Raw genomic sequence first — 23,155 nt, forward strand, 5'->3', positions numbered from 1 at the left:
AATGTGATGCACTCAATGATGGCAAAATAAGAGTGGAGAGGGTGATTTTGATTGAAAGCAAATTAAGTATATTTTTTTATCCCATTAACTCAGGAAAAAAGAGTTACGCTAAAAGTTCACTACCCACATCCAGTATTTAAAGTATAAAAGATGATACAACTTTATATTTTTCAATATAGGATAAAATCTTATCTATGAAGTAAAATTTGATAAAATATATATCTAGTATTTAAAATATAAAAATGGATTAAATCATTTTTTAATAAGATAAAGATTATTTATTTTTTATTGCAAGATAAAGATTTAATTGTTATAATTGATCTTATCTTCTCTTGGTTAAATCTCATTCATTAAATATAACTTGATAATTTGTTGAAGAAAAAGGAAATCAGGAAAATTTTGCACGTTAGACTCTTCCGAAAAATTATGCACAAGAGAATTCAATAAATAAAAATTAATTTATTATATAATATAAATATAATTACATAACTTAATTTTTTTTGCAAAAAGTCACCATTGGACATACCTCCTTCCCTTGATATTATAAATATGATAATAATTGATTTTATATAACTAGTTATAATTTGATATTCTAATTATTATTTTTAAAATATGAATATATAATTGTTTATAAATAAACTGAGTATATAATAAATTATATTTAAAATCAATTAAATAAACGATTATGAATGAATAAATATAAATTATTTAAAATAATCATTTCTATAAAATTAATTATAGTTTTATAACTATAATTATTTTAAATAAAATAAATCATTTAAAATAATAATAACTATAAAATTATATATAATTTTTCAACTACTTTTATATAACTAGTTATAATTATTTTTTTAAAATTAGCTTTTTTTAGCGGCCCCTAGTGATATTTAACGTTATTGTAAAGAATATGTATAAGAAAAAATAAGCAGTGTACTTAAAATTGTAAAGCAATTTTTTATTATTATTCAATCACATACTAAAATATATGATCTGCACAAAAACAATTACTATATATAATAAGTTGGTTACTTTTTAAATAACTAGCTTGAGAGTAATATTAATAATAACTTTTTATTAATTAACAATGTAAAAGTTTTTATATTGAAATTTCATGGTCATTAAATTATATATAAATTTAACATAAGTAAAATTAAACTTGGATTTTTTAGTGATATTTTGGATTTAATTTTTTTTATAAAAAATGTAATTTAATGTGTGAAATCCTACTAAAAGTGATTTTTCATAAAAATTAATTATCAATAAATCCGATAAATATTTCAGCTAGTGATTAAAAAAACTCTATGTATACATAAACGATCAATAGTGAATAAAAATATTGATTTTTTTCCTCCGAAAAGTATCTTATGGGATTAATTTCTTTAACTTTCATAAAGGAATTTAACTCTACTAAAGAGTAAAATAAATAATCTTAACTATTAACCAGAAAATCAATCATTGATACTTCAATATATTTATATGTAGAAAGTTAATCAATAATTTTTCATCATCAGCTAATTTTTTTTACCCTTCAAAAGGAATTACGAGCTTCAAATTGAGCAATTCATTCAATAAGCCATTTGAACCAAGTACAAGCAGTATTAATTAATAAGCTAAAAAATAGAAGAGGTGAAGTTTAAATAAATGTCTTTAAGTTTTAGCCTTAAATTATAAAAAAAAAATGGTTAAGCAATAACTATATATTTTTATAACAACACTCAAATATTGATGTTTAAATTTAATATTTAATGTTTTCTTATTATAATTTGTCTTCTTAAAAACAAATAATATATAGATAGTTATTTTAACATTTATTTTATTTTAAGTAATAAATGGACTAGGGTGTGATTAATTACTTTACATAATTTATATTTATTGTTTAAAAATAAAATGAATGATAAATTAACACTTTAACTGCTAAGATGAAGAAATTATAAACACTTTTAAAATAATAGTCCTATATGTCACATGTGTGTCAGACACATATTCGTGTTGAACGCTGCAACTCACGAACATTTCGAATAGTCATAACTCAACTGTATTTTATAACTTTCAACTTTTTTTAAAAAAAAAGGTATACTAACATAAATTAGAATCTCATAATAATGAGACAAATTATAATATTTCATTGAATCATGGTAATTTTAAATAATTAATTCTTCTTTTTCGTTTGAGATTAGTATATTGTGTTAATTTTTTATTTTTTATATTATAATTATATTGTGTCCTATTTTTAAAAAAATTTCTCCAATCTTCTTGTATGTATTGTCTCATACCCGTGTCTAATGTAGCTTCAGTATAGCTTCGCAGGTAGAACTTGGAACTCAGCTCCAACTAGTGACGTGTTTCCCGTGAGCAAAATAATTTTGGCGGTGTCTTCTGATCCTTTGGAGAAATTATTGTATGATTTGGACAATTATATGCTCATAGTCCAATCTTTACTTGAATTAATTGAGTTTTTCATTTTTTTTTTTCAAAAAAATCTTACATTTTCACTAAGTGTCTCTTAAAGATTCATTGAAATCATACACACGTAATAATCTGGAATCATATAATAATTTCTTGATCCTTGACATTGACATATTCCGCTGTATGATTATATATTCACAATCAAAACCATGACAGACAATTACTGTATCAGCCCATGTCAAAATAAAAAATAAAATGGGCTAGAATTCTACAACTTAATTAGAAGCATTTCAAATATGATCTAATTATGAAAAAAATTATACAAATGAATCTTTCTTCTTTCACCTATTCTAACGCTGAGTTATAAGGTTGGTTCGAAGGAAGAAGGAAAAAAGATTAAAGAAAAGAGAGATAATAAATTCAAATCCTTCTCACTAACAACATTAACAGGTAAAAAAAAAAAAAGCTGGATAAATTTATTGAGTTTGTGAATCATAAATGGTAGAGTTTGCACGTTTTATGAGCTTTTACTCCTGGTGGTTCAGCAATATATGAGGCTCTGTAAATACTTCTTCTAGTTTCTCAATTCTATTCCTTTGTGTAATTATTAGTGTCAGTGAAATTGTTTCATGAATGTTTTTTTTCTCTTGAACCTGTCACCTTACATATCTGGGGAGTATGTGACGAAATAAGAGCTTATGTGTGAAGGAAATATAGTAGTGGGGCCTACTATGATAAAAATGATAAAAACTGTGATGTAAAGTTATGTTTTGGGTGTGAGTAGCTGTGCCCAGTGTCAGTAGTTACGGTGCACTATGCATCCCATGTCTATTAAATTTGAGACCCAACTTAACCAATTGCGCCCATTTTGCATAAACTTTAAAAAAATTGATGTTCTTTTGCTTCCCTTTAAACATCACAAGATTTACATGTCTCCTTGTTGTTGAATCATTTAAAATTAATCTCATCTACTCTATAATCACTTAAGCATTGGTGCCCAATAATTACTAAAGTATTGAATGGGAACTTTATGGGTAGGGAGGGGTATTATTATGTTATTAAGAGGATCTTTTCGAAATTTGTGGATGGGGGAAATCTACCCCACTCCCAGAAAAGATTGATGAGGCTTATTAGGTGGCCAACCAATATAATGGGAAGTAAAACACTATAGTCAGATTGAGTTCGTTAATTAATTGCCTTGAATTGTTACAATGACTAACCAACGGCACAAGACACTCATAATTGGACTATTATGCTACCTACAATGATCTTTAAATGGTTCCCCAACTGGGCAATGTCTCAATTATTTTTTCACAAAGACGACACATTAGACTTTTTTCTGTCATATACTATTATGCTAATAATATATTTCTTAATGCACGCTCCGTTATTTAAAATTTATTGAAAATTATAGGATAAGGAGAAATTCGTTAAATAAGTAAAATTTGTAATTGTTAATCAATTCAATCAATAATAAAGAATTTATTAGCGAGTGTGCTGTTATCATTCTCAAAAATATCGTATGTATGCTGACTAATTGTAAACCAAAAGAAGATATTACTTGGATTTAGGGGCAGAAAAACAGCACAAATTTGACTGAGTGCAATAAGATGAACTCACGAGCATCCTCACTTGCAACACAAAAAAAGAGCACCCACCCCGCCAACTCACCTCCACCACACCTCCAAAGTTATGGTGTACTATAACAATGAGCTGTGCATAACTGCATTCACTAGCTATTCACGAGCCTATTTAAGACTCTTGGTTTTAACCCCTTCACAACAATCTAGCATAAAACCCCTCCCTCCTCCTTTCTATCACAAACTCAAACCAAAGACTATACAAAGTTCAAAAAAAACTTAAATGTCTACTACTACTACCACACATTTCTCCCTTCTGGCCCTTTACCTCATCCTCTCTCTAAATTCCCTACACATGACCATGGCTGCAAGGATCATTCCACAAAGTGCTCCTAGCACAGTTACAAGGCCTCAATTTCTATCAGAAGCTGAAACTTATTTGAGGCCACATCTTGGTAACAAACAAAATGTCTTCCAAGGGAGACAAGTCAAGAATTGCTTGCCAAAAGGGTATAGACATAACTCAGCTCCAAGCAGATTCGTGAACTATGACACACTAGGCTCTAGTGGCTGTTCCGGAATGCGTTCGGAGAAGCCATGAGGATGATGTCTTGCTGAATGGAAAGGAAGACTTTGCAAGTGTTGAAGTTTGTACATGTTTTTTTCTGGATATGAGAAAGATGAGATAATCGTGTCATTTTGCTTTGCTTATCTGTGATTGATATATCTATTACAATTTTGAAGGAAGTGCTTAGGCAAGGTGAAAATGTTAGTATTCTTTTCCTGTTGTGTATAGCTCAATGCCTGACTCATTGACCAAACATGAGAAACAGAGAAGATATTTTTGTTTTTACCAAGCCATATCAGCATATTTGCCATGCATTACGCTAAGCACAAGTATGTAATAATGCCAAAGGAATATTATATACCATATGTAATACCCAAATAGGGCGATGTGATATACTATGTAATGTTTTTTTTTTTTTTTTTTACATGTCCTCATGTATTCCAATATTATTCAGGGTGATGGGCGCATTAGCCTTGTATTTGTTTTCCAGTTGTGCTTGGTCTTCAGTTAATTAAATTAAGTTAAAACTATTCACTTGGTTTCTACGGTTGTTCCTGCATTGAGTTTTAGTCTCTACACAAGAAAATGGGAGGTTTTAATTACACAAGCATAAAAAAAAGTTAAGTTTTGATTCTTATTGATAATATCAAAGAAAATTTTCTGGTTGTGTAAAGTCATTACAAAAACTCTGATAGTAATAAATCGTTACAAAAGAACTATTCAAAGACTAAAAGTTAGATTATTTTTTTTATATGGACTAAAACTTAAAATAATGAGCAAATGAATTGTTTAACTATAAAAATTATACTAGATATCCCAAGGAGTATACGAGGAGGCTGTGTTTCAGTCTACTTTCATTTGGAAGTTGGAATGGCCATCCTCCCACAACTCTGTTGAAGGTAGTTTGTTTAAGCTTTTAGAAGAGAAAAAAAAGTAATTAAAAATTGACAAATTGAATAAGTTAATAAAAACAAAAATTGTCAGTTTTCATGGCTTTTCTAATTAAAAGGGTTATTTGAAAAATTAAAAATTAAACTATCAAATTTTGCCAAGTTTAAAAACAGACTCATTTCATATCCCTCCCAAAATTTGGTGGAGAATAAATTGGAGAGATGTGAGAGCAGATGGAAATGATTTGGTTTAGAGGAGAAATACTAACTTTACTATTTCTCACCTATTTTCACTAATTTCTATTTCTCTCTTTATCTCTTCTATATTTATCTTTCCACTGACCTTTTTATTTTCATCCATCATATTTCTTTCCTCTTTCCCAAACTGGACATAATGGACCAAAATAGCACCTTCCCTCAAGCATCAACTTCCAAGTCATAAGATATAGAGCACACTAACTCCAGGGTAGGGCAAAATTATTGGCTTATAATGTACACACAGCAAAGCATATGCAATGTTTTGTTTTTGTTTTAGGGTCAGTAAAGCATAAGCAATGATATAGAGTAACACCAGGGAGCCTACGTGCTGCCCGTGCAAAAATGTTGACCTCATCAACCCGAGTGCAAACTATATGGACAAATGGACAAAGGCATGAAAAAAATTTAAGAGAGTTGCTATGGGTGTATTTTCTTTACTTCTTTCATATCCTGATTAGTTGTCAAGCATTTATAAGCTTTGGAAATCCGCTAAGTATAATAAAATCCAATAAATCGTTGGACAGTTGTTAACGTTATACCAGTAAGTAGCAACCCACTACAGAACTGAAATCCAGGATTAGGCAGCAACCTAAGAATTATATGCTCAATTATTTTCCAACATAACCCGAATTTCGTCCATCATATAATTATATATATCTGAGCATTACAAAATCCGGTTCTAATGTTGGTTAACTAATATATGAAAAGTAAAATCTGAAAAAGGCTTCGCAGTTCCGAGCTAGGTATGTAACTTTAAATAAATAAAACCTAACTATAGAGATCATCATCATCAGCTCTACCAGCAGAAGTTGCAAAGGGTTCAGATCCTACGGTCCTACCTCCAGTTGCTGGAAAATTAAAGCCACTTCCAAAGCCCCTGGATTGCTGTAAGGTCTGAGCAAATGCTTGGTATTTGTGTATATCAGCATCACTAACTCCTACGCGCATACTTCATTGACTCTTCAAAATGAGCAGCCTTGATCTCTGCAACATCTTCCTCCTCAATGTCTTCATCCATGGCCTCAAGGTTGTCTCTTTTCTTTCTCTCACGCTCTATGTCCTGAAAGAAATCAAACACAAACATAATGATAAGAAACTCATTGAGCAGGTATAGGAAAAGAATCAGAATCTTGAATCGAAAAACAACTCGTTGGTGTGCCTCACTCCATTCCAAACCAATCCATTCACATTATATGATGATCTAGTAGACCTCAGATATCAGAGATTTATAATTAATACATCGACAACTTAACAAAACTATTGTCAATAAACACAAGAAAAGGATGAATTACTTCAACAATAGATATCATGGCCTATACCTCCTATCCAAAATGTGATTTTCTGAATCAACCCTCGGATAAAGATTGATTAAGCCTATTAATTGACCAATTATCCCAAATATACAAATTTAAAAAGGGATTGTTGGTCTGAGGAAAATGCATAACAGATTAATTTGATGTGTGTACTTCACTAGTGACTGAAAGCACCACCAAAACACAGAAGAACAATGGAAAGATTATCAAACAGACCTTCATTAAGTTTTAAAAGACTTCCTAGACAGCTGTAAACTGGCATCATAGAGACTGCTTCCTTGAAAGCTCTAAGAACTAAGAGAATTTTTTTTATCTATTAACCTAACAAAAAACATACCTTTTCTATGTTTTCTCTAATAGCATATTTGCATGCTCGCTGGCATATCTCTGTTATATCAGCACCGCTAAAGCCTTTTGTATACTCAGCTAGTGCTCTCAAATCAACATCTTTTGAGACAGGTGACTTCCTCATGCAGGCCTTGAAGATTTGATAACGGGACTCCTGATCTGGAAGAGGAATATAGATCAATTGATCTAGACGACCAGGCCAAAGAAGTGCTGAGTCAATGATATCAGGTCTGTTGGTTGCCCCAATTATGAACACGGTCTTTTTGACATTCATGCCATCCATTTCAGTCAGAAGTTGATTCAGAACTCTATCAGCAGCAACCCCCAGCATCTCCAACACTACTTCCTCTCTGCAACAATGATAGTGTGTGTGCGCCCACACACAAAATTGCAAAGGTATTAAATAACATTCAAAACATAACTTTGGCGTATGGGATAATTGGAATATTTTACAAATGTGTAAGCGATGATAAACAAAGATACAATTATAACTCAGTTTAATATCAATCAATATGACAAGCTAGAAATATGTGACAAAAATAGACCTGAGTAGCAATGGAATCAAGCTCATCAAAGAAGAGGACACATGGAGCTGATTGTCTGGCCTTGTCAAAAATTTCTCGAACATTGGCTTCACTTTCACCAAACCACATAGTGAGCAATTCTGGGCCCTTCACACTGATGAAGTTAGCTTGACATTCATTAGCGATTGCTTTTGCTAACAACGTTTTCCCACATCCTGGAGGACCATAGAAGAGAACTCCTTTTGATGGTGACATACCAAACTTCCCAAATTTTTCTGGGTGCTCCACAGGATATTGAACAGTCTACATCCAGAAAGGCAAAATCCTTTCAAATCAAATTGATATAAAACTAAGCAAAAACGTTTAACCATGATAGTAGAGATTTATGACCTCTTGCAGCTCGCGCTTGACATTCTCGAGGCCTCCAATATCCTCCCAGCTGACATTAGGCACCTCAACAACCTGTCAATAAAGATTGCTAATTAGGGAGAAGAACATCAAAGACAGAAGGCCTCACCAGCAAAATAAGTTAAATTTGAAGGAATTCAAAAGAATAAAAAAACTACTAACAGTTTCTCGTAAAGCAGATGGATTGCTTGTTCCTAGAGCGGTATGGAAATGCTCATTTGAAACTGTCATAGAATTCAGCACTTCAGCATCAATGTTCTCATCTTCCAAATCAATAACATCCATTTTCTCCCTGATGCATTGCAGAGCAGCTTCAGTGCAAATGGCAGCAAGGTCAGCACCAACATATCCATGAGTATCTTTTGCAATTCTCTCTATATCAACCTACACAGCAAGAAAACCAGTACAGTACGTTAGACACACCGATAAATGAAAAAAAAAATCAATAAATCCACCAACAGAAATGAAATTTAAGCATGCTGAATTTACATCATCTGAAAACTTCATGTTTTTGGTATGTATACGAAGGACTTCAAGTCTTCCAACTTCATCAGGAACACCAATATCAATTTCCCTATCAAATCTACCAAACCTTCTCAAAGCGGGGCTACTATTTGGCCTATTTGTAGCTCCAATAACAATAACATGAGCACGAGATTTAAATCCGTCCATAAGAGTCAAAAGTTGTAAAACAATTCTCCTTTCGACTTCACCATGTGTCTTCTCCCGCTTGGGTGCAATAGAATCAATCTCATGAATAAAGATGAGATTACTTTCAGCTTCTTCAAATGCTTTCCTGAGATTACTTTACTCTCTCCAGCCAGTTTGGACATAATCTCTGGGCCATTAATACAAAAGAAGAACGCTCCAGTTTCATTAGAAACAGCTCTAGCTTTCAATGTCTTACCAGAGCCTGGGGGTCCATACAGCAAAATTCCTTTGGGTGGTTTCACACCAATTGATTTAAAAAGTTGTGGGTGTCTTAGTGGAAGCTCTACCAACTCACGAATCTGTGCCATTTGCTTCCTGACACAGCCCACATCATCATAGCCAACCTCATCCAGCCTTTCTTCATCCTCTCTTTTCACAGGTTCCCTCTCACAGAATATTTCAGTGTCTCGAGCAACCACACAATACTCCCCAGGATCAATTTCAATGACCTTGAACTCTACACTTCTCATCCCTCCTTGGACAAGAAATATGCTGCAAATTATTTTAAAAAAAATAGTTAAAACCTTGGAAGAGCTTATTTGAATTTGCACTCGTGCATGTGTCGTGCATGTGTCTGGGAGAGCATATGAAAAATAACTTAAAACATATTCACCAACTTATATGAAATCAATTTAACCCTATTTCCTCTTGAATTATAAAAACAACTCACACATAAGCACTTACATGACAAGCACTAAATCACGCTTTTTACCCAACCACACCCATAGTAGACAATAATAGCTTCTCATAACAACAACTCATGAAACAAATTTTAAGCAATGGGGGGAGAGTTATATACACAACAATGAGGCATTACAACAACTAAAACCGTACCCCAACAAAGAAATCTCGCTCACAGGTAAGTGACAACAACACAACACAAAATCCAGCAATAAAGTATTACATTTTAATAATCACTAAGCACACTCAACATTTTTCAAGTATAACTATAACAAAGTAACATATTCTAATAATAATAATTAACAACTGTACGTATTCTCTGGTACAGAAGAAGAAGGGTTGACTCACGTTTCAAGTAAGCATCAAAGAGATTGCCAGTGACACCTTCAATGGTATCATCAATGGGAAGAATGTGAACGCGTTTCCCATACTTAACATCAGGGCACGAATGCACAGACACAGCATCTCCGAGACGAACCCTCAAATTCGACCTCAAAACTTTGTTCAATCTTATCTTCGATTCTTCACAATTCTCGTCCCGAAGAGCAATGCAAACCGTGTCCTTCCGTTTCTTCCCCTGCACCACAAATCCAATAACAGCATTAATACTAATAATAAAATAAATAAATAATTGAAACCTAGAATCTTTGGAATTGAGTGAGACCTTGACGAGGATAGTGTCTCCGCGGAAAAGTTGGAGTTTTTTCAAGGTTTGAGGGTGCATGGCGACCACCGAATTGTCATCGTTAACTGCTTCGTCAACGACTAACCGGTTCGGCGATTTCTTCCGTTCAAGAATCGAAGTGGAAGAGTCTTTCTTCCAAGATTTCCTGAAATTCAGAAAAGAAAGAAAAAACTCAAACTTTATCGTATGGGTATTTAGCATTTTGGGGGGGAAAAGAAGACAAAGTTAACGACGACGAGTTAACTCACGAGTCGGAAGATTCGACTTGGTGAGACATTGTTGGAATGGAAGATAAAGAGCTTCGCGATGATGAAGAAACAAAGCAAAACGCAAAGAGAGAACTACACTGGTGATGTGAGGGGCGTGGTCTCTTTTTATAGCTTTTGTATTGGGAATTACAAATCAATTTTGTTATCAAATACAATATTATCTTTTTTGTTTATAGAAAAAACCAATATTATGTAAATCATTATTATATTTATCTTGTTTCTATTTTTATGTTTAAATGTAAGACAAATAGTTATTTTTGTTTAAGAATATGTAATGAGAGATTATTTGTTTATAATTTAATTTTCATCTTATAATAAACATTATAATAAATATTTTAAAAAATAAACATAAGTAAACATAATAACAAGCATAATATTTTTTAATAAGCGTATATTATCAAATGATCTATTTAATTTTTTATCTATTTTTTAAAATTTTTATTTTTTAAAAAATTCATTTTAATTCTTTATCTTTTAAAAAATTTCAAAATAATCCTTCTATTAATTTAAAGTTAACATTGTTAACAATAATTAAATACCAACAGTTTCTAAAAGCCTTGTTACCAACAAATAAGGAAGAGGTCATGCTACAGATATTTCATCTATCACAAATCATAGCTTCTTCTTTTTTTTTTTCTTCAAAACAAAAATTACAAAGCTCAGACAATTCAATATTCAACTTCAATATAATATCATCCACATAAAATTTGATGCATAACCACCTTTCCTCCTACAACCACATGCACAACATCATTTTTGCTTTCTCATCTCAACTCACAAAATCGTTAGTCTACAACCCTCTTTGCACCCAAACCCAAGGAGGTCATTGGATTTAATAAGAACACCATAATGTGATTCTCCCTTGCACCCAAATCCGAGGAGGTCATTGGATTTAACAAGAACACTATAATGTGATTCTCTCGCATCCTTTCAACAAGAATCTAAATGTCCAACCAAATGAGTCTTTTTTATTCTTTTCTTTGCTTTGATTCTTGAAGATCTGATGACTTTTCAAGTTGAATTGGTTGTGCAATTTTGGGGATTTCAATTTAGGTGTGAGATTTGTAATTTTCAATTTGTGCAATTTTTTAAAAGACAAATGATCAAAATAAAATAGAATAAAAACAAATGATGGAATAAGTCATTTATCATCTTTTAATCAAGATATTTTTTCATATAGTTGTATTATTAGGCACGAAAAATACGGGTAGCGTCGTTAAAAATATATGTACTTTTGAGAAATTTTTTCGGGTTGCATATAACATGATTCACTTTAAAAATAATGCAAAGTTCATGTGCTAAAGTACTGTTATTTAATTTGCAAATTAGTCACAACTAAAAATTAAAAGGTCTAAAAGACATTTTATTCATTTTTGCTTCTTATATTCAAATTTTATATTTGTGGTCTGTGTTGTTTATTTATTTATTCTTTGAGTTGAATATTCATCAACTGACATTGGACAGAGATTGGGTGAAAGGAAGGAACTTATTGTATGGTTAATTTGAAATTACTTACTACTACATATTTATACTTATGATTAATCACTACGTGACATAATTGACTATTCAATTTACTAGAAAGAGTTTCAGACCTATGGCGGATATTAAATAGCAGTAAAAAAATTATATTCATTTTTTATGACATTATGCATGGGTCTTAATATGTAATAGGCTAACCATACTAAAAGTCAAAGACTAATTATTTAATTTATTTGCTAGCCACCATTATCCAATAATAAATTTTAAAAACTTGTTTGAAACCTGCTAGAATTAAGCAGGAAAACACCCTTTGGAAACTAGATAGAACAATTCACAATTTCATGTTAAAACACACCTATAGATACTTTCTACCTAAAATATAAGTAAAATGTACCTGCCCCACGGATTATTTGCATAGAGACGGTCCTAACTGGTCCACAAAATTGAATCATTAAAGAAAGTCGTAGAGCATAGAGGACGACAATACTCATGAAAGATTGGCATTATATAGAAAAATTAAAGCGTTATGAAGAGTTCCTTAATAAATATATAATTAAGAACTGGTGGCAGATACATGTCATGACATAATGACATGACATCCATAAGAGACGTTTCTTCGGTAAATTAAAGTTCGACAACACTGCACCGCACATGCATGCCTGCACTAGTCTCATCTCATGCATGTACAATTTTTAACCACATCTCTCTTTCGTGTTTGGTCTGTGTCCAATTAGTCTTTTCCTCCTCCAAGTTCTTTTTCCAACACCATGCACACACTATAAATATAAGTCGTGTCACCTATATCAAATTGCTCAAAAAAGAAGAAGAATAAAAAAAAACACCAAAAATCCAGTAGTGGTACATAAAATCGTGATGGCAAGGCTTAATGTAAGAAGCAGCAGCAAAAGGAGGGTTTTAGATGGTGTTTTGAAGTTGAAGAGTGTGTTTGAAAAGCTTCAGAAGAGTCTTTTATTGCGCAGAAATAAATCAAGTTCTTCCTATTATGGAGATTATGACACAACAGCGTGTGTGCTAGAAGGACATTTTGCAGTGATTGCTGAGCATGAAAAGGAGACAATAAAGAGATTCTTGGTGCCATTGAGCTACTTAAGAAACTCAACATTCTTGGGTCTATTGGAACAAGCAGCAGAAGAGTATGGGTTTGATCAACATGGTGCACTAACGATTCCTTGCAGGCCTAGTGAACTTGAGAGGTTATTATTGGCTCAGCAACGGAAAGGAAGAGAGAGATTCTTCTGAAACTGCATGCAACAAAACCATGGCTGAAAACTACTGATATCTATTGCCAGGACTAAAAGGAAAAAAAAAAAAAAAAAGCTGCTGATATATATCGAGCCTATTACTAAAAAAAAAGAAGATTTTATTAGGATGTGTTTAATATTTTCATTGAAAGTTTAGTTCAGAGGAAGACACGTCCATGCAAGATTAGAAAAGAGTATCAGCCTCAACGAGGATTAATTAATATAGAGTGAAATCAAATCCAACTCACATCTGAGATGAGTAGAAGACTCGATCAAATGTGTCAACCCTTTAGTATTAGGAAATGTTTATTGGTAAGTTCTACCATGCTATGTGCATTTCAGAAGGTGTACAAATACCACTTCCTTAAGTAATACAATAAATTATTCACTTTATAGGCAATATGGTATTGATAACATGACTTATTAATTATTTAAGATCTTGTTATTTTCTAATTGCCAAACAAGCCGTAGGATTATTTTTTCTACCCATTCTATGTATATATCTGCATATTTTTTATGTTCAATAGATTGATTTTTTTTTAAAAATAAAAATAAACCTTCATAATTTTTTTCAATTATAAAATTTAATAAATCTTACAATTATTAATACTAACTAATTTATGAAAGGATTTTAATGTATAAGTAATTTTTTTATAAGTTGAGGATGATTTAAGATACATGCATGTTTATTAGCCGTTATAATACAAATGCTACTGTATTGGCCAAGAGGTGCATTTATTGCTAATCAGAAAAAAAAGGAAATGATGTGAATGTAGCAGATTATATGATGAGACTTGTATGTAAAAAGAAAATATTACTCAGCTCTTTGGAAAAAAAAAAAAGTGCTTCGCTTTATTAGTGATTATTTGAAAGAAAAAAAAAACCACTAATAAAGAATATATTGTTGTATCATTTATTCATAGGAATTGATGCGTAGCATATATTGTGGAATCAACAATATTATTTTGCCATGTTATGTCTTATTTACAGATTTTCTAATGTTACTGGGCGCATACAATTAAGAAAAGAAAAACATAGAGAGGTTAAATACAAGTGCAATCAACACTACGTGCAAAATGAAAGGGATCAGAGATGTGAATCACTAGAAAGATGTGTGTGATTATTTTAAAAAATTATTTTAATTATTGTAAAAAAACAAAAAAAAAACTTGTTTAATACATGAAAAGAGAGTTAGAATTTGATTTTTGTAAAGTGCCTTTTTTGGGATCTCGATGCAAGATGAAGGACTGCATCCATGCCTACATCATGCATGGCACGCCCACTAATGAGGCGTGTTATATCTATGACTGGAGCATAAAGAATAGACCATGAATTACGAGAGCAAGGCTAGAGTATCACTAATGACAAATTCATGTATTATAAAAAATTAATAATAACCCACGCACTCTAAACCCTTTAACAATGACAAATTCATATATGTAAACAAAGAAGCAACAAAAGAGAAGATAAAAAAGATATCTAGTTTCTATTTTTGATTTTTAAACAATTATTTAAAATTTAATAGATTTTTTTTATAAAAAAAAAAAATTGACTTGGTAAGCATTAGAGCAAATAGGGTCTCATCTAATTGTGGAGGAAAACAACCTGTTAAGAAGGGTTCGCTACTCGCCAATTTCCAGACATATATCAATAATCAAATGCCAATGTTGTTTGAATAAAATACCCCAGAAGCCATAAGGTCTAAGAGATTTATACGGCTTTATTGAATTCAAGACTTTAAATACTTCATCTTTGGAAACGAGCTATGTATAGCACATGTCTACTAACTCCATATCCTCTCCTACGTTAAGGGTATTCGCCAGCCAGCCATTAGCAAAGTAGACGATTTACTTGAGTAGGTCCTAAAATTTTATGGGTCCAAGAAGAAGTAATAAATAGATTCCTTTTAGAGTATTTGAAAATATAACATGTTACATAAAAAAAATGTACACATAGTTTGATTAAAAATAATATATATTTTATTATATTAAATGAATAATATAGTATTAATAAGTCGCAAAAAAGATATACCAATTTTTTTTCAAATTTTATATTAATGTTTATCATCTAATTTACGTCTCCAAAAAAAATATTTTCAGTTTTGAATTTAGATTCCAGTTTTATTTGAATTATTGGAGATCTTTTCTATAACAAATATATGAAACTTTATCAAAAGGTCCAAAACTATGTAGTGTATACTCAACATTCACGTAATAATACTGCTAGCTAAATCTGGCAGCAAGAGAAAAACAATCAACAAATCAATACATCAACACGTTAGTGTATAATAACATGATTATAACAAGATATTATATACATAATAACAAAAAATTGGTTTGATTATTAATTTAATAAAATATCTTGATTATATTATACAAAGTATTAATAATTTATATCAAGACACATGTATACTCAATTGTTTGTAGTACCGTTGAATTTAAGAGTTGGAGAAAAACAATCAACACATGTTAGTGTATTAACCACTCCCAAATAAAATAAAAATGGGCGAGAAAAAAATTTATAAAAGCATGACACGTCTCATTACGTCTGTTTATTAATAGAATAAATAGTAAAAAGATATATTTATTTTCAGCATACTCATTTGATAAATACCACTCTGCAGTTGCACTTTGCAAAGTGCCTAGATAACTATTCACCTCAAGCATGTCATTCATTACCAAGTTAGGGTAATGCATCGACGATAATCTTTTCTACATAGTATTTAGTTGGAAGAAAATAGAAGGGAGAAAAGAGATTTCTATAAATTGTTTAAATTTTGGAAAAAGAGGAGCAACGGAGAGAAGCAAAAAAATTTCTTATCAAATTTTTACTTCCGTCAATATTGAAAGGATTTAAAAAGGAGACAAACATCTAAACTAATTTTACTTATGTTATAAATATTTTAGTCAATAATTTATAGTGTGTTACAATATTATTTAATTATTGTGATACAAGCAAACAAATAATAAACTATATTTAAAATTTATAATAAATAGTTTAAATTGTGATACAATATCATTTAATTATTAATAGTTTCTTTAAAAATATTAAAAATCAAGTTAGAACTAAAAATATTAAGAACGATAGATTGAATAGAATTAAGAGATTGAAATAAATCTCTAAAATATGTTTTCTCGAATATTAGAAGCACTACCATTTAAGATAACAAGTTTTAGAACTCTCTTCTCATTGTGAATCAAATAAGAAAATAACTATTTTTCCTCTCCTAACAAGTCCCTCTTCTCCTCAAGCAAACAAACAGAATGTTTATTTAAAATCTATCTCCTTCCCTCATTAAATTTCTTTCCCCCTCCTTGGAACCAAACAAAACCTGCTAAGTGGTATAGAAACTGAGAAGAGATATTACAGGAAATATAGAAGGGATGTTTAAAATTTAGAGGATGGAGAGTTAGGAGGAAAATAAGGTGTAAAATGAAAAGAGCATCCACTGGTATGTTTCAGTCAGATAAACCCGCCTTTGACTTTAGATGCGCCTTGAATTCCATGATGTCACCCTCCCATCTGGTCACAGATTGATTAGCACATACCCATATCTCATGAGCCACTTGATTTATGAGCCTAAAATCATGGCTTACAAGCACCAAGCCACCATCCCATTCATTCAATGCCTCGGCCAACGAGTCAATTGTCTCAATATCCAAATGATTAGTTGGCTCATCCAAAAGAAGCATCTGAGGCTGTCTCCAAGCTAACCAAGCAAATATCACTCGGCTCCTCTGTCCATCTGACAAGTTCTTCATTGGCATCACCTGTGCTTTTCCTGACAGCCCAAACTTCCCAATTGCCCCCCTCATCTTCTCTTCCTCATTACCGGGGTATTCTTTAATCATAAACTGTAGAGCAGACATTTCCATGTCTAGCTTTTCTGCCAAATGCTGGTGATATTGTGCAATTCGAAGATGATTATGACGCCTTACCATGCCGTCACTAGGCATCAAGTCACCTGTCATTAGCTTCAGTAGTGTACTCTTCCCAGCACCATTGGGTCCAACCAGTGCAACCCTAGAGTCTAAATCAACCCCAAAGTCAATGTTCTTGTAGATGAGATTATCAGGAGTATAACCAAATGACACCTCAACAAACTGGAGAACTGGAGGGGGAAGTTTCCCAACATCGGTAAAACGGAATACCAAAACTTTGTCTCTGACCACCTTCTCTGCAAGTCCACCACGTTCCATTTTTGCCAGCGTTTTCTCCTTACTCTGTGCCTGGCGAGCTAGTTTTGCAGAACCATGGCCAAACCGGGCAATGTATTCCTTCATTGAGGCAATCTGCTCCTGCTCCCACTTGTACTGTTTCATCTGGTTCTCTTCTAGCTCAGAACGTGTCTGAACATATTGATCATAATTACCAGTGTAGATCTTCAGTTTTTTGCTTTGCATATGGATAATATTTGTGCAGACACCATTAAGAAAGTCCTGAGAGTGTGAAATCACAACCAGAATACGTTCAAACTTCTTCAAACTCTCCTCCAGCCACACACAAGCTTCCAAATCTGCAAACAGATTTAAAAAATTTAAATATATGTGCAGTTATTCCAAGAGCATAGATGTAAACAGGAATTTCTCATAATATAATAGTGGAACAAAATGCATATGTCAAATTCAATTTGTCAAGGGGCCTAACTCAGTTAGTTAAACAGGGCTTCTGGGTTATTGGAAATCCTCTGACACTGTTTTTGATTAGACAAAAGGCCTAACTACATTAATAGATATTGCATCAGTTGGACTAGAAGAAACGTGCTCAACAATAAAACAAAATGATAATGCATATGACAAGAGGGGAGGGACGAGAACTTTTTTATAATATAACAAGGGAGCGCAAAAACAACAAGATGCAAATGATTGGGTCTGGCATTCTGAATCACCCAAACATGTCGATATGATGCATCCACTATACCATCCAAACTGGAAGCAATCCCACCATGGCAACAACTACAATCCTATCCAATAGTTAGACAGCAATTGATAAATGATCATCGCATTTATTTGAGACATAACTCAATCAAATAACTAAATAAAGCTTAGTCAGGACCTTTAATCAGGTGATCCAACAAATATTACCATCCCAACCAATTACTGCATAAGACAGATAAAAATTATTTGGACAAACAAGAGGGACTCTTTCCAGGGCAGAGAGTATACCAAGGTGATTGGTTGGTTCATCAAGTAGAAGAATGGTTGGATTCATAAATAAAGCCCGTGCTAACGCAATCCTCATTCTCCAGCCACCGGAAAAATCACGCGTCTTCTTTGCCTGCATTTGCTTGTCAAAGCCAAGACCATGCAAGATTTCAGCAGCACGCTTTTCTGCAGTGGCAGCATCTAGGGCATCCAATCGTTCATAAATGCGTTCAAGGGATTCACCACCTCCGTCATCCTAGAACCATTATCACTCAACCAAAGTTAGCAAGCCATACAAAATTATAAAACAAAAAACAAAAGGGGTAAAAACTGGATGCATAAAACTTAAACAAACCTGTGCAGCCAAAACTTCAGCTTCTTTCTCCAATTTCAACCTTTCTTCGTCACAGCTTATGACAGCTTCCAATGCAGACATGTCAGAGGCATCAATCTCCCTGGTTAGGTGATATATATCCATGTGATCGGGAATTGGAAGTTCCCGACAACCAATGGCTGTCAGCAGTGTAGATTTTCCACAACCATTTAATCCAAGTAAACCATAACGCCTGAAAGAAATTCAAATCAATCACAATCATTGGTAAAGTTATGATTTACAACATCATATCTGGACCAATGGGGTAAGGACAACAAACCTTCCATAATTTAGCTCCAATTCAGAATCAACAATGAGATCATGCCCATGGAACGTAACAGATAGAGACTCTATCTGTAAAAAATACACAAGCAAATGCATCAATACAACACAGATAATTTCAGCATTAACAAATAGTTACAATTAATATGGCAGAAATGTCCTTTTGCTGCACAACATTACAATATCACCTACCTTATTTGGTTACATTCACAAAGGAGAACCAGTATATTGACCTTGGAAACATGGTAGAATGGCCATGCTACAGACCCAGGTGCCGGGCTAGGCGCTCAACTTACGTGCACGCACGCTAGCAACAACAAGCTACAAGTAAGACTCACTAAACCGGGAATGTCTACCACATTCTCTAGAAAACTTGCACATTATCAAAAGATAGATTATGTCTGCTATGAGGATACAAAGCAAACAATTGAGCCAATAAACTTATATGTCTGCTATGAACTCGGTTCTAAAAAACTTGCACACTAAACCGGATTAATAATTAATGAAAGATCTAAGTAGATTATCCAATGCTTTCTTCTTAAACGAGAAATATATGAGCATGCATAGCAAGCCAATAATTTCACTTTTCAAAATAAAAAACAGAAACAAATATTTAGCTAAAAATTGCTAAAACATTATGCTGTCTGGCAAGATATTTATTTTAAATCATTAACTGAACATTTCAAAACTTAAAATAAATCTGGTAGGTGTGTGGAAAAAAACCCAAACTGTATCCTAACCAAACGGATACCAAACCGGGTTTAATGGAACTGGTTTGAAAAAAAAATGTTTTACAAAACCATTTTTGTTAACCAAATTATTTTTACAAAACCAGTTTGAAATTTTAACCTGAATCAATTTTTTTCATTTGAAAGAAAAACAGTTCAAATACCAGTCCGGTTCAAGAACCGGTTATCAGAAACCAGTCCGGTTCCGGACCCGAACCGGTTTTCAAAAACCAGTTCCCGAACCGGTTTTCAAAAACCAGTTCCCGAACAGGTTTTTACAAACCAGTTCACGAACCCGTTTTAAAAACCAGTCCGGTTCCAGAAGCAATTCTAGTCCGATTTTAAAACCAGTCCGCTTCACAAACCGGTTTTGGAAAACCAGTTCGTTACGGAACCGGTTTGGAAACCCGGTCCGGTTATGAAACGGTTTTGAAAATGGCCCGGTTTTAAAAACCAGTCCGGTTCGGTTCCTAAAAACAGATCGGTTCAGAACCGTTTTGAAGCCAGTCCGGTTTTGCACAAGTTTTTTAAAAACAAGTCCGGTTCTGAACCGGTTTTTAAATAACAGTCCGGTTTTAGAAAACCAGTCCGGTTGAAAACCGGTTCAACTATTTGGACATAAAACTAAATCCATTATAACGGTTAGGAACCATTGATTTTTACCAAACCGGTTATTGCGAACCCTGAAATCTGGCATACGTTAAATCTCTATATATCTAATGGGCACATGATTCATCTAAAATAAACTCTTGTTTGTATTTTGTTTTTTAATTATACAATAAAAAAGAATCGTATATTATCCGATAATTTCCGATTACGGTTAGGGTTACTTACTCGAATATCTCTGGAGAGAGGATGCGAACAGAGGACGCCGGTGCAGGTCCGATCCGAAATCTGAATATCGGCGATTCCGTTGGCGACCTTGTTGGCGGCTTTGGAAGACGCCTCCATAACGGCGGCGGCGGCGGCCTTTCCACCTCTCTTGGCGGCGGCGGCGGCCTTCTTCTGTGCGGCCTTCTTCTTGCTGGCGTCGGACACCATCTTCGATCTCTAACGGTAGATCGGAAAAGAGAGAAGAAAAAAAAGATCTAGAAAACGAGCCTAGGGTTTTGCGCTGCACGAACCCAAGCGAGTGATTAGGGTTCGAGGTTAGTGTTTTGAAGCAGGTTAGTTCGCTGTGGTGAAAGTGTGATGTAAGTTTGGGATATTTATAGAGAGAGGGTGTGGGCTTCTTCCGCTTTTTGTTGGCATAGCACTATATCAACCAGTGGTGCTGTGTGTGAGGTCTCTTTGATTTTATGCAACGTGATAAATACTGCTTCCTAGCCTCTTTGTTTTGATCTCATTTATGGGCTATAAGCCCAAATCTTACTACATTGCTCCGGCCCGTGTGTCATTGGCATCGGGATTCTATTTGTAACTTTTTTCTTTTCCTCTTCACATGTTTGCCCCTTTTTGCACTAGAAATATATTTTTTAAATGAATTTTTGGGATGTATCATAAAAAAATTGTGATACGTGTTAAGGAAACTAATTTTTTTGTAAAAAAAATTAAAAATAACTATATTACAAAAAATTAGTTTCATAACATATACAAAATAATTTTATTACAGAAGCTAGTTTTTATAATATTAAAAATAATTACATCATAGAGAATAAATTTTGTAATATAGTTCTTCTTTATATATTATAAAAAAATTGTGAGATTTGTGAGGGAAAAAAAAAAGACAATTGTGCTGGTGAAATAGAAGTTTGTGAAGGAAAGAAAGAAAATGGAAAGGGAGAGGTAAGGAGGTGTTGCATGTGAGAAGGAAACAAGAGGCTATATATTTTTTTTTTGTTGTGAAAAACAAAATGTATTCCCTAAATTTTGTTAGTTGAAGATACTTCTGGGCGGTACAGAAGCCGTTATATAGAATTGTACTGAAATTTTTTTAATAAAATTTATTTTACATTATTCATTATTATATAGAATTGATTTTGATAAAAATAAAAGTTATTTTTACTTGTTTTAATTTTATCATAATTCTTATTTGTTATAATAGATTTTATGATGATTTTGAAAATAATTCAAATATATAGAATATCATCAAAATTAAGATTATAAATTATGGTAATTGTAGAAGCTATCCAAAGACACATAAAGTGAATTGTATTGTATTGTATTGCATTGAGTGAGTTGGAGCTAGAAAGAAGAAAGTTCTTGGCTCTTGCCAGCAACCTTCTTCAATTGGATTGGGCCTCCGTCAATGCACAGTGTTAATGTTTGGTTTATCGACCAGCAAACAATTATACCTGTTGGGACCTCAGGTCCTTTCACATCATTGTGGACCGCATCACCACGAGCACCTTCTTCTACTTGTGTTTATTTCCTTCTCCAAATCAATGAACATTGCTGCACCCACTTCGTGTGAGAGTTTAATTCTGTTTTTGAGTGGTGTAGATTTAATTGTACATTGGATGTAAGAGAGTAACAGAATTTTAAAATTCTGTTATAAGTGCTTAGCCTAAGTGTAAAGGGTTGTTATTTTGTTTTGCTTGTATAAAAGGACATGCATACATCTTAATAAAGAGAGTTATTCATTCTATCATTTTCTCTGTCTCTAGTACTATTCTTAGTGTGTAGGTGTGCAATTCTTTGCTTGAAAACAGTGAGTGATACACGAGTGAATGTGTGAGGGAGTGAATTACATCTCTTGCAATTGAGTGAGAGACTCTTTCTTTAGTTTGCAAATGTTAATGATTTGTGTAACGACGTTGTGTTGATTGTGCAGCTTACATGCTGCTGCACTTAGCCTTCTCTATACAGATCATGCAAAATCACTCATTGAAGATGATGCCAAAAGAATTAGAAAAAAGGGGAGTGCAGTGCATAATACCTTGGCTTAGAAGATTAATTAATATCTAGAGTATTTGAGGGAAAATTTTTTTAAAGGGGAGTGTTCTAATAATAAGGGGAATGGAAATAGCAACTCTCAGTTAACAAATCCAAATGAAAATCCGATAGAATTATCAGACCCAAATTGCCAACCGAAAGATCTTTATTGTTGTTCTTGTGAATATAAGGGGAAAGTTTGAATTATGTTTGGAGTGATGAAAAGTAATTGAATAAGTGAAATAAAATAAAATGATATTAAACTTATCATTTGAGAATAAATAAAACAAAATTTGATGAAATCTATTTTGTTTTACTTTCTATTCAATATCTTTTTCATTTTTTTCTATATGAGGTATGAGGGTAAAATTT

At 32.8% G+C, this 23,155-nt stretch overlaps 2 protein-coding genes and 1 pseudogene across 2 annotated transcripts; 1 reads left to right on the plus strand and 2 right to left on the minus strand.

Moving 5' to 3' along the window:
- Positions 1 to 6,327: 6,327 nt before the first annotated feature.
- On the minus strand, positions 6,328 to 10,689 carry LOC100777076 (cell division cycle protein 48 homolog; annotated as a pseudogene).
- A 2,304-nt stretch (positions 10,690 to 12,993) lies between these two features.
- Positions 12,994 to 13,380, plus strand: LOC102667358 (auxin-responsive protein SAUR71). The gene has a single exon (XM_006592962.1). The coding sequence runs from the start codon at positions 12,994 to 12,996 to the stop codon at positions 13,378 to 13,380; it is 387 nt and encodes a 128-aa protein (XP_006593025.1).
- Positions 13,381 to 16,552: 3,172 nt separating this feature from the next.
- On the minus strand, positions 16,553 to 21,186 carry LOC100777592 (ABC transporter F family member 1). The gene is made up of 5 exons (XM_003539732.5): positions 20,744 to 21,186; positions 19,180 to 19,253; positions 18,882 to 19,092; positions 18,548 to 18,782; positions 16,553 to 17,898 (listed from the first exon to the last, which is right to left on the minus strand). Exons 1-5 carry the CDS (start codon positions 20,948 to 20,950, stop codon positions 16,841 to 16,843), a joined length of 1,785 nt encoding a protein of 594 aa, XP_003539780.1. The 5' UTR covers positions 20,951 to 21,186; the 3' UTR covers positions 16,553 to 16,840.
- Between the last annotated feature and the right edge of the window lie 1,969 nt (positions 21,187 to 23,155).

The sequence above is a fragment of the Glycine max genome, chromosome 12, assembly GCF_000004515.6.
Source record: "Glycine max cultivar Williams 82 chromosome 12, Glycine_max_v4.0, whole genome shotgun sequence".
Classification (NCBI taxonomy): domain Eukaryota; kingdom Viridiplantae; phylum Streptophyta; class Magnoliopsida; order Fabales; family Fabaceae; genus Glycine; species Glycine max.